The sequence below is a fragment of the Euphorbia lathyris genome, chromosome 9 (assembly GCF_963576675.1).
Source record: "Euphorbia lathyris chromosome 9, ddEupLath1.1, whole genome shotgun sequence".
In the NCBI taxonomy this organism is placed as follows: domain Eukaryota; kingdom Viridiplantae; phylum Streptophyta; class Magnoliopsida; order Malpighiales; family Euphorbiaceae; genus Euphorbia; species Euphorbia lathyris.
The window spans coordinates 78,501,186-78,513,005 of NC_088918.1; the positions used below are offsets into that span (position 1 = coordinate 78,501,186).

Below are 11,820 nucleotides of genomic sequence, written 5' to 3' on the forward strand. Positions count from 1 at the left end.
TTCTTCATACAAATAGCTTATTCTTCTAAATTGGATTTTCTCTTCTGAAGTTTGAAGGTAAATATTAAAAGGTAATTTAGTCATTTCCGAAGTCATAAACGGTAAAAATCTAATAAATAGACAAAAGGACTAAACAGTTCATTGAGCAAAAGGTTAGAGACCTTATCATGTATTTTTGAAAATACAGGGACTAAACAGTGTGTTTTGTCAAAATATAGAGACTGATAAATTAATGGGAAAATTACATAGAAATTCATCTTTTAAAAACTATTTACAAAGTCATAATTTTGGATTGTGCCAAACTAGTAAAATCAGTACTTTTAATATATTTTAAGTATTAAAATTTATAAATTAGAAGTCTAGAATATATTTTCTAGAGTTTATGATTTATGAATTGTAGTTTAGAATTTTTAAATTATAGTGTAAAATCATAATATATAGAGAATAATGACATATTAAGAATTATGATATTTATGTAATTGACCCATATATTTTTGTATTTTATTTTAGAATAAACATTTGAATGGGATAGGCATAATTGGGCTTGAAGATCAATTTCAAAGCCCAAGTCCGGCCCAGCCCGAATAGGCTAATACTTGATGGACTGAGCTCCAACTACAGGCTTGGGCCATCCGGCCATGGAATCTAGGAAGAAGAAGCGCCCATGTTCGCCTCTTGTTCTAGTACAGAAAAATGGCGGGAAAATACTGGACTTCTCTTCCTCTCTGTCTTTTATTTTCTTGTTCATTTTCAATAATACGACTCGCCTCTTTTTTCCCTGATCTTGCAATGCATTAGGTCCAAAATAATGGAAGTAAGAGGATGGATTGATGGAGACGAGAGCGGCAGAGAGATGCTGTCTAGGCTTCTTACTGACCGCCCCTACATGCATCTTCCTCCTCCTTTTCACAAACTTCCTGTTCGCGTCGGCAATGTCGTCGAGCTTGTTGGCCCATCTCCTTCAGCTAAAACCACTATTCTCATGCACTCCGCTATAGATTGCATTCTTCCCCAATTTTGGAACGGTGTTCATTACGGTGGATTCGGGCATTTAGTCTTCTTCATTGATTTAGATTGTCGTTTTGATGTTTTACGCCTGTCTCATATGCTTAAGAATCGGATTATTCTAGCAAATAGTAAGCCATATCTCCGATTCCTAGTGATTATTTCCATGTTCTTGTTGTTAGGATTGCTGATTATATTTTAATAACGCCTTTTGATGTCTTAGGATCTAGCAATTGCAATGCAGAAAGTAAATCGAATACTGATTATGATGAGGAATTATTTCTAGCTTCCATGAAACGATTCATCTACATCCGTTGTTATGACAGTTTTGAATTTCTCGCCACTCTCAAGGTCAGAAGCACTTTCCTTGACTGCCTAAAAATGAAATGTCATCTCATTTGTCCAATTTTTTTAGCTATTTATATTCTGTTCATGCATTGTTTATAACATAGCCATAGACTCATAAGCTGTTGAGGACTTGAAACTAATTTTCTTTTTAGCTTAAATACAAAAGACCTGGAATGCGCTTCAAGCTTGTTTGATTGCAAGCTATGCTGCACGGAAATGTAATATGTTGCCCGGAAATGGAAACTGGTATGAAAACGAAAACTGACACAGGAAACTTTGTTTCTAAAAAAGTATAGCTAAGAAACAGAAACACAAAAGAAATACCAAACATGGAAACTCTAGTGACAAAGAGTTTCAGTGCAACATAGATTGCAAGCCTATCTAATTCTTCAAAGATATGAATGTAACTAAATGAAATCTAGTTGTTCTTTGTCAGATATTAATATGGATTAGGCATTTAACTATCAGCTTAACCGGTTCATGAGTTTTTTTTTTAACACTAATTTTGATTGACTGCTTTTCAATAGAGGTAAATGCAATTGCCCGAGCCCTGATCAAAATTCAAAACTTATAGATTCTTATATCTTCTATCCCTTATGAAATTATTCATGTTTAGTAATTGATTTGTTAACAAAGTTTACATTAATTTGACGACGAGATTGATGTTCATTATTATTCGCTATATTGGCTTACAGACTTTGCATCATCAACTTCAGAAAGAAAAGGATGCTCAAGGAATTAGACTGAATTTCATGATGATTGACAGGTTTTCCTCTAAACTATGAAATATCATAATTGTTCATCGCTATGTGAGATTCTTGCTTATTTTGTTGGCAGTATCACTTTTTTTTATAGAAATATATGCTGAGCTTTCTTCATAATTTGTTGTTTCTCCTAATTATGGTACAGTTGATGCATAATGTTACTCTGGTACTACTAATGATTCTTTTATATGCTCGGATATGCATATGTGCATTACTTATCTTTTCTTATGCATACCTTTTTTGTGTGATAAATCATTTGTAATAAAATGAATCAAGAAATGCCATCATATCATAGTTTCTTACTTCGCCTTGAAGCATAGTTCAGGGAGCTTTGTTCTTGTTCCAAAATAGCTTAAATTGCACATGTATCAAGCTTGGGAAATAAAATAAAAATAGGAGAAAGAGAAAAAAACATGATTCAATACAATTTGATTTATTTTGATTTCATATTGGATATGGAAAAGTTCAAAGAGCTGCATGCACATGAAAAATCTGAACGTTGACCGTTGTCCCACTTTTTTGCCTATAAATTAAATGTCAGCTGTGTTGATTTACTTGTTCAACTCTATTTCGACCTTGAATGTGAAAAAATCAGATGCTGGATGTCCTAGAAGAAAGAGAATTCTATATCAGATGATGAGTGATATTACATGTTCTAGTTAAGCTTCTGTAAGTCTGTTTTAATTCCAAGTGTAAGTGAGGTTGCCACATTGAAAAACTTCTAATGAGCAGCAACCAATGAAACTATTGACAATGGCTAATTCGACTAACATAATTTCATTTCTGTAGTATTGGAGCTTTTCATTGGACAGATAGATCGTCAATGTCACTAAATTGCCAGGATAACAACAGGTGATTATGTCATTTTGATTATATATAAAATCCTTAAATAAGATGATTTGATTATTGTCATGGAACCATTTGAACTAAAAGTTTAAGTTGATAGTTAAGGTCTAATAATAGTTTTCATATTAATATTTCCTCATATTTGACTCATAGGAAAAGCATTTCTCTCCAGAATGTAACAATTACTGTCGTTGAGGAGATAAAAAAGCTTTTGCTGGTGCATCCTATGATTGTTATTGCAACAAAAGCAACCATTCTTGGAAATAGATATGCAGCAAATGAGGTCAAATGGTGAGTTTTTGTGAGGCCAAGATGTTTGACTTCCAGAGTTTCATTATGTGCTGTTCTGTTTCTGTATTTAGATAGAAAGATCGAGAGTGATTTCTTGTTTCTCATTTTGGGTTTAAATCACATGTATAGTTGTCAACATGAGCATAATTGCTTTTTTTAACTGGCGTGAACCTTGCTTTTTTTCTTTTTATTTTCCTTTTGTCTTTGTTATCCATCTTTGTTGGACAATCATGTTAGTTTACTGCAAATTGCGAAACATCCAATGCATTTCCACATACCTTTATTGGTTGTCAATAAAGTCATAATTAGAAAATAAAGACTGTTTCCTACTTATATGTTGGCATGATTCTTAACATTTTTCTTAATCTGTTAAATTGGAAACTGGTATGAGTCTTTAATTCTGATCATCAATTTCAGTACACGTGTTGGAGTTGCAGTTTGATTCTGTTGCTATAGTCATAGAATTTGTTCTAGTTTACTTATCATATCTATAATTCATCTTTCACAAAAGACAACGTACAATTTATATTTTTAAACCTTGGATCCATTGTCTAGATTATTAGGTAAATGACAAACAATCATAGTTCATGCAGTATGTGCATCAAAGGTACCATTTGCTATTGTATTCAGTATTCTTATATTATTTGTTTGTACAAAATAATATTCTGCAAAAGGAATCTCAAGAGGCCACATTCAATGGATTCTGCAGCTTCAAGCGTAACAAACAGCATGCAACAATTTCTGCATCGTGAGTATATGCCTTTGGTCTGGCAGGTAATATTCCTTGATTATTTGCTATATGAAATATCTCATGATTGTTTTCTTTCTTTCTGTGAGAAATGTCACTGCATTTCCTGTTTGATAAAGGTTTGTTTTTGTTTGTATGACGTGTCTATCATCAGTTAGAATTTACCAATTGTGGTGTACTTCACTAATAAAAGCTGGAGCTGATAGTTAAGGTCCAATCAATATCTTATATTAATCTCTGACAACGAGCACAGTTCATGAATAGAGTTAACGAGCTGCTCGCGAGTAGCTCACGGACAGGATGTTGAGCTCAAGCTCGTCTATTTTCTAACGAGCTGAGCATGAGCAAGCCAAAGCTCGGATCAGTTTGGCTCGATTACAGACCTAAATTTTTTAGTGTTTTTCTGTTCTGAGTTGCTTTTAGATGGCCCCATGTATATATGCCATGCTTCTTTTACTTGCATTTTTATTTCTGTACATTTTTTTGAAAGGTTTTCTGTACTTTAATTCTTAAGTGACTAGTATTCTTTTTACTAAAATTCTTTGCAAAACCTGCTGAACTCTATATATCTTATACACCCAATTACTAATCCTGTCCTTGTGCCTAAATAGAAATTCTTGTGTCAAGTGTGATGATTTATTAATTTTGCAAAAGCTAATATTTGAATATATAGAGGAGATCATATGCAATTAACATTGTGAGCTTCCTTCTTTTTGCTTGCTTTTAATCATGCTTTGTGGTTGATGCAGTCTTTTGTTACGCTCAGAGTACTCATACGAACTGCAGGTTCATAAGTTCTTTATTCTAGAATATCATTAAATTTCTCTTCTGATGTTTATTTCTTTTTCATGCTCCACGTTTTAACTTCTAATATTCATGTTGTAAGGCTCTGCAGATGATCATATTGTCACTGACAAAAATTGCAACAAGTGTGTGTACTTCTCAGAATGGTTACTGCCATCACTAGGTTTTGCGGATAAGTTTGTCGTGGAAGATGTAAGAAAATATAAGTGGTTCCGTATTTCGGTAAAATACATTCATGATCCCTAAACCATAACGTTTCTCATTAAAATCAAAATCAAGAAAATCCGTTAAAATTAACGAAATAATGGGGGATTTTTAGCAGGTGGTGCCACATAGCATAATCACAAGGGCAAACACCGGGTGCCTATAATAAGGGCTCGAAATAATGATCTAAAAATTGGTATTTAAAAATAATTTATGGTGATATGGTTAAAAAAGAGTCAATGATTTAGTTAAATTTGTCCATATCATCATTTTATTAAATTTTTTAACATTTATTTTATGTGGACTTCAATTTTAGAAGGGATAAGGTGCAAGTTCACTCCTATCCTTTTTTGGGAGTTGATTAACCTTAACTTACGAAATTATGCAATTTTACCTTTAATGTTGCCAAATAAGATTGATATTACCTCTATCTCACAGAATTTGAAAGTTATTTGACTGTCACGTCATAGATTCCACATAAGTTTTGTCGATAAAGTGAAGTAGTTTCGTGCATTTTGGTAGGTTGTTTATAACTGTTTTAATAGCATAGTAAATATTTTAGATAGTTTTTTTATGATTAACGTGTATCTGACATACTTAAGCATTGATATTTTGACTGGTTATTTATAAGTGTGTTACTTTTTTTTTTTGGTAAGAAGGGAAGAAAAAAAACAAACAAACAAAAACCTAATCCGGGATCAGTCTAGGAAGACTGACCCCAATCCTATCCTCAAGAAGAGAAGGTAACAGAAAAGAAGGAGGAACGGAAAGGGTAGAAACACCTAACATCCCCCCATGCCCAGCAGCTGCCAAGCGATCCGCCACGCGGTTTTGCTCCCTATAAATATGGGAGAAGGTAAGAGAATCGAAGGCAGGACGAAGCCTCAAGATGGCTTTAATGAGATTCTGACTCTTAAGACAAACAGCATGTCTATCCGAAATCCTGTTGATAGCCTCCAAATTGTCAGACTCCACCGAAAGTCTTTTAACACTCATGCGAATGGCGAGTTTAATGCCAGACAAGATCCCCCAGAGCTCTGCAGTAAAGGAGGAGCCCGTACCTAAGTTATGGGTAAACCCAGCCAGCCAGGCGCCACCAGCATCCCGAAGAACTCCACCAGCAGCAATTCTGCCATTACTAAGGCAGGAGCCATCCGTATTCAACTTGACAACCCCTTCCCTGGGCTTCCTCCAACCAACTAACTGGACCTCTTTAACCGGGGAGGGGTGAACCAGGGGCTCTCCTTCAAAACTCTTTGTAATAACAGAGAGTTTTTTCGAGAAGTAAAACCGGAGGTCAGGAATAAAGACAGTCTTCTCAGCAAATAACTCTTCATTCCTCCATTTCCACATTTGGTGACAAATAATAGCGAAGAGAATAGCATTTATAAGTGTGTTACTAATGAAAGGTTAGATGTGATTTTCTATTATTAAGGTTCCTCATCCGAGTCTTCTTTCTCTATCCAGGGTCCACAATTAAATAACGAGTTGGACTTGGGTAGAATTGATCTTGTTTTGAAATGTTAGGAGGTAAAATTGCATTTTAGGGTAAATTTGCACTTCTTAAAAGACGATAGGGGTCAAATTGCCACCTTACCCCGTATTACAATAATGTAGAGTTCAAAGATTTGTATGTTACAAAATGAAGTTTAAGGACGTTAATAGCATTATAGTTTAGGAGTCATGAATGTATTCTACTCCATATTTTGAAAAGGGAAAGAAATCTAGTGTCCCAATTTGGTATCCCTTTCTATGTCCTTTTTAAAAAAAATGCTCCGCAGTTAATTAAAATAATTAAAATAATATATTATATGGACGAGGAGAGCCCTACAAGAAAAAAGTAAGTTCTCTTCTATTTGTGTGGGAGGGGACATAAAAGAGCACCAAATTGGGATGACAGATTTCTTCCTTTTGAAGGGAATGGCTGTGCCAGGGGATGTGAGTTATGGTTTTATCGTTCATTACCTTACTTTAAATGTGCAGGCTGGTATCTTCTGTGCTTCGTGATGTGCTTATGCGAAAACATTAAACCGCATGCTTTTCTTATTTGTTGGGTAAGTTTTCTTGTGCAAATATAACACCAACTGCTACCCCATTTAATCTTATATAAATTTTTATTTTGCGTGTGTGAATCAGAATTGTCCTGATCGATGATCATATTCGAAACTTAGTCACTGTTAAGAATTCTTACACCCTTCCTGCAACTGTGTTCAATAGGAATCGGATATGAGATATCTTCTCACAAACCCTGTTCTTCCGTTGCCAACTAAGTCACAACAACTTGTAAGTTTTCATAATCTATACATCTGCTAGCCAAGGGGTTGAAATGAAATATGTAGTAGTGAATATGATGCTGAGAAAATATGATGATTATCGAGTCATCTAGAGTATGTCAGTAAGCCAAACAAGGGTTGTTATTAGACTAACTTAATGCCCGTTTGTTTTCAATTTTCGAAACTGCCTTTTGATTTTTAAGTTTAAATATGAGACAAAAAAACGTTTGGTAAAAAATCAAAACAACTGCTTTTTATAGAAAAATCAACTAATATATGCTACCAATCAATAACAGCAAAGCAAACAGCTAACAGCAAACAGTAAAAAGGAGCAGGTGAAACAAACGGCTCTTACTGATCTAATGACTTGACAATTGTATAATTAGGTGTGCAAATTTATATTTTCAGTCATCTAGTTGGCAATATGTAGTTCGCCCAGCAAATTTTGTAAAAGTTTGCTGCTTAAAATATTGATCTTGTAAGTAAGTTTGCTCTGCTGAATACAGAGTTACGTATATCAGTGAGATTAATTTAGATAAAAGTCATTGATGGATATGTAGACAGACGGTGGCGGAGCTGGCCTAGGACTTGGGAGGCTCTACCGGCTCCACCTTTGAGTAGCATAGGGTTGCCTGTTTGTAGCCTTCCTATTAGTTTATATTAACATTTTGTAGTATAATTTTAATATTTCAAAGTAGCCGAGTTGATTTGAGTTGTATGTTTTAGAGGGTGTTTGTTTTAGCTTTTTGGAGGAGCGTTTAGCGTTTCACTCCAAACCGCATGAAATATAGCGTTTGGTTAGGTTTATTTAACCGCGACGTTTAACATTTTCTCTGGAAACTGCAGCGTTTTGGAGCGTTTCATGAAAAGCTCCTCATAAACATCTGTTTGTAGTTGGTTGTTATTGATAGAATTATCCTTTTTATTTCCACAAAATGTATTTATTCTTTAACATTATTTATATTTCTACAAAATAATTACTGGAAGAATAAAGTTTTGTTGCGTTCAATAATTTTTTTATTTTTTATATAGATTATTTTTATTAATTTGTGTAACACATTTTTTATGTTATAATAGGATAAAGTGCAAAAATACCCCCAACATTTATAGTTAGGAGCAATTTTACCATTTAACGTCTAAAATGGTGCAATGATCTCCTAATTTTGGCAGCAAAAGCAAATTTTTTCATAACATTGACAAGTTGAGTCAATTTGAAAAATAATTTATCAAACTGTCTTTTTAATTATGAATATTGTCATCTACACTTTATATGTACACCATTTTATCATCGTTAGTAACAGATCACAAACATATGATTAGATGCAATTTTTTTTAAGAAAATAAAAAAATTAGTCTTTTGTACGAGTTGGACAGAAAAATTTCTATTTTGTCGAATTTATAAATATTAATTTCAATTTTATTATTAAATCACAAAAAAATATAAAATCTTTTTTTGTAAACTACTGCTATGTACAATTGGTGTAGAATAAGAAATAAAATATCTATAATTTCTAGTAATATATGAAATCGACCCAACTTGCCAATATTAGGAGTAAAATTGCACCAATTTAGACATTAAGAGTAAAATTATTCCTAGGTATAAACGTTATGAGTATTTTTTCATATTTTTCCTTTTATAATTTCATTGTTAATTAATTTAAAATATGTCCATTTTAGACATTTTAAATCTGCACAGCAACCGTTCAATATAATTTTACCAATCACTAGTAATTAAATAGCTAATAACAAACAGCTAACCGTAATTGCAAACAGTTAACAGCAACCGCAACAGCTGAACCAAACAGGCCCTTAATGCAAGAGATTGTGAATTCTAATCCTAGAAACTCATTTTTTATTTTTAATAAAGCTTTTATTTATTTGAATTTTATTTTCTAAATAATTATATTATCATTGTTAATTATTTTCAATGAACTCGTTATCTTTATAACACTTTTAACTCATTTTTTTCTAAAACAATTTTTTTTTTACTTTTGAGACTCAAAAAGTATAATTTTTTAATTAAATTTTAATATATGAAAATTATAAGGAATTTAAGACCCGTTTGTTTGTTAGAAAATATTGTATTTGGAAAATTTTGGGCAAAGGAAGATAGTGTTGGAAAGTAAATATTTTTAACTATTTGGCTACAACATTGAAAAATAGGAAAAAATGATGGATAACTACAGTTTTCAAAATGATAAGAAGAAATGTAATAGGTTCCAAAATTTAGGAAAATGTTTTACTCTTTAGGAAAAAAGAGTAAAACATGTTTCTCACTTTTTTTTATAAATTTTTTTAGTTAACTACCTTAAAAATTTGCTATTGACTTATTTTTCTAAATAAATAAATACCGGAAAAAATATTTTTCTACACAATATTTTGCAGAAAACAAACGGAAAATAAAACTTAAAATAAAAAGTAAATGTTATAATTATTTAAGAAATTAGTGTTAGATTTATATTAAAATGTATTTAGATTTATATTAAAAACGTTAGATACTTTTTAATTTTTTTAGTATTTAACACATTAAATTTTTTTTAGTATTTGACACATCAAAACGATGAAATTTTAAATTACTGAAGGATTGTTGGATTTTGGAAAATTATTTCCAATCACTGAGTTCAAATTAACTGCACTAATTCTGGATTTCTGGGTCGGCTATAAATCATGAATGGAAAAGAAATTCCATATCGCTGATTCCAACTAATTTTGTACACGATTCAGTTATTGCTGGACAAATCAGTCCAAATCTAATTGAAGTTGGACTCTTCCCTACTTTTTTTTAATATTATTAATTACAAAACTGGTTCAATTGAGAAGTTTGTTTATATTTTTAGACCTATTATAACACATGCTATCAAATTAGACATTTTCATCATCTACTTTTCCGAAATATCTTCACTTCTCATCCTTTATACAATCTAATTTGAGTTTCATATATAGTTTAGTTTTGTGTATTTTTAATTAGTTTGCACGTTGAGAGATTGAAATTTGGAGGGTTTTATCCAACCCGATGAGTTCACAGTTGACGGTTTTGCTCTACATAATTGCGAAGCAAAAGCCTTTGCAGAATCGTAAACTGTGAAGAAAAAGCCTTTGCATATGGAGGTTTTGCATTTACTAGAAAAGGGTTTGTAGTTAATTTCACTGAATCAAAGTTGCTTCGAGTTTTAACAAAAAAAAATCAACTTCAAGAGGTTACAAGGGAGAGTATATACTTCTGCAGACGTTGATTCAACCTCATTTTACCTACGTATGGCGATGCAAACAACATATAGTCCAAACAAAGTTCTTGGCTTAGTAGTATCTATTGTTTATTTTGGTGATATTTTGTGTTTCGTAGAGTATTGCCAAATAAATTCGAGCGATATGATCCTACTGTATGTTACTTTTGAACCGCGAATAATAGATGCATAAGTACCGTGAGTTATGAAGGAGGAGAATGTCGATGCGAGAAACCTCCTAGAAGACATTACATGTCCAAACCCTATGTCAGTTCAATCAAGTTGTGATCCCATCATCATAGTTGACACACATTGGCTTGACAAAGAAAAGATCACATATTTCAACCTATTGTGTAGAGGGATTGCATTGTGCAGTCTCTGGTATTGTGTATTAGGTTTAGCCTCTATAGCTATCTATTTATAGTTAGGTTAAACCTAAACCCTAACCCTAATCCTAAGCTGATTAGGTTACGGATGGACCGTAAATGGATCAGTAAATGGGCCAGGGTTTGTTTACTACATTTATTCATATACATAGTTACAAACCACATGTCAAAATGTCAATATTTAAATTTTTCAGATACAAGTTATCTAAATTTTTTTATCTAAAATGTTTACTATGTTACTAAAACAATTAAATAACCTGCAAAAAAAACACAAAACTGCTTCAATTTATCATCAAACTTGTTTCAGATCAGTACGTTAAATTTTTTTTATTAGGTAATGGTGAAATTGATCTTGCTTGACAACGTTAAAAGTACAATTACATTATTTCATATAATAAAGGTAAATATGCATTTCTCAAATAAAAAAGGAGAAAACTCTATCCTTAGGATTTCTAGGCACACGACATCCTCTCGTTCGTATAGAAATTCTATGATACTCCTGTTGTAACGTACTCAGCCAACCAAATAATACCACTCATATACGTTTACTTTTTTAACACCAATAATCTATAGAGAAGTAGCGTAAATTCATTTTTTTTATTAATCGGGTGTATTCTTCTTTTATTTTCATATATTAATTTAAGGGCAAAGTACAAAAATAAATCTTGTGGTTTAACCTTTGCAAAAACAATTCACGTGGTTTAAAAATTTGCAAACAAAGATCTGTGCTTTTTGCAATTTACAAACTTAGCAATTCCTTTAAAAAATTATCGTTGTGACTATTTATCCTAAAAGAGAGCAATTAAAAAACTGAATTTGCAAATTATCCAAAATTCAAGATATAAGTTTATAAATTAACTAAACTACAAGTATTTTTTACCAAAAAAATTGATTCACATATCTTTTAATATCAAAACTCATAAAATA

The 11,820-nt window shown here is 32.1% G+C and overlaps 1 protein-coding gene across 6 annotated transcripts; it reads left to right on the plus strand.

Annotated features, from left to right (window-relative positions):
* The first annotated feature begins 740 nt into the window (after window positions 1-740).
* LOC136206482 (DNA repair protein XRCC2 homolog) lies at window positions 741-8,209 on the plus strand. 6 transcript variants are annotated; one of them, XR_010676295.1, is made up of 11 exons: window positions 741-1,136; window positions 1,229-1,356; window positions 2,049-2,119; window positions 2,907-2,969; window positions 3,117-3,254; window positions 3,929-4,028; window positions 4,752-4,788; window positions 4,889-4,998; window positions 6,994-7,064; window positions 7,147-7,293; window positions 7,580-8,209. XR_010676295.1 is itself a non-coding variant. In XM_065997545.1 (10 exons), the coding sequence occupies exons 1-9, from the start codon at window positions 809-811 to the stop codon at window positions 7,015-7,017; spliced, it is 999 nt and encodes a 332-aa protein (XP_065853617.1). In that variant the 5' UTR covers window positions 741-808; the 3' UTR covers window positions 7,018-7,064; window positions 7,147-7,566. The 6 variants fall into 6 exon arrangements, 3 of the variants coding, with proteins under 3 accessions (XP_065853617.1, XP_065853616.1, XP_065853619.1); XR_010676294.1 differs by having other exon boundaries at window positions 7,228-7,293; XR_010676296.1 differs by having other exon boundaries at window positions 4,898-4,998; window positions 7,228-7,293.
* Window positions 8,210-11,820: the final 3,611 nt, after the last annotated feature.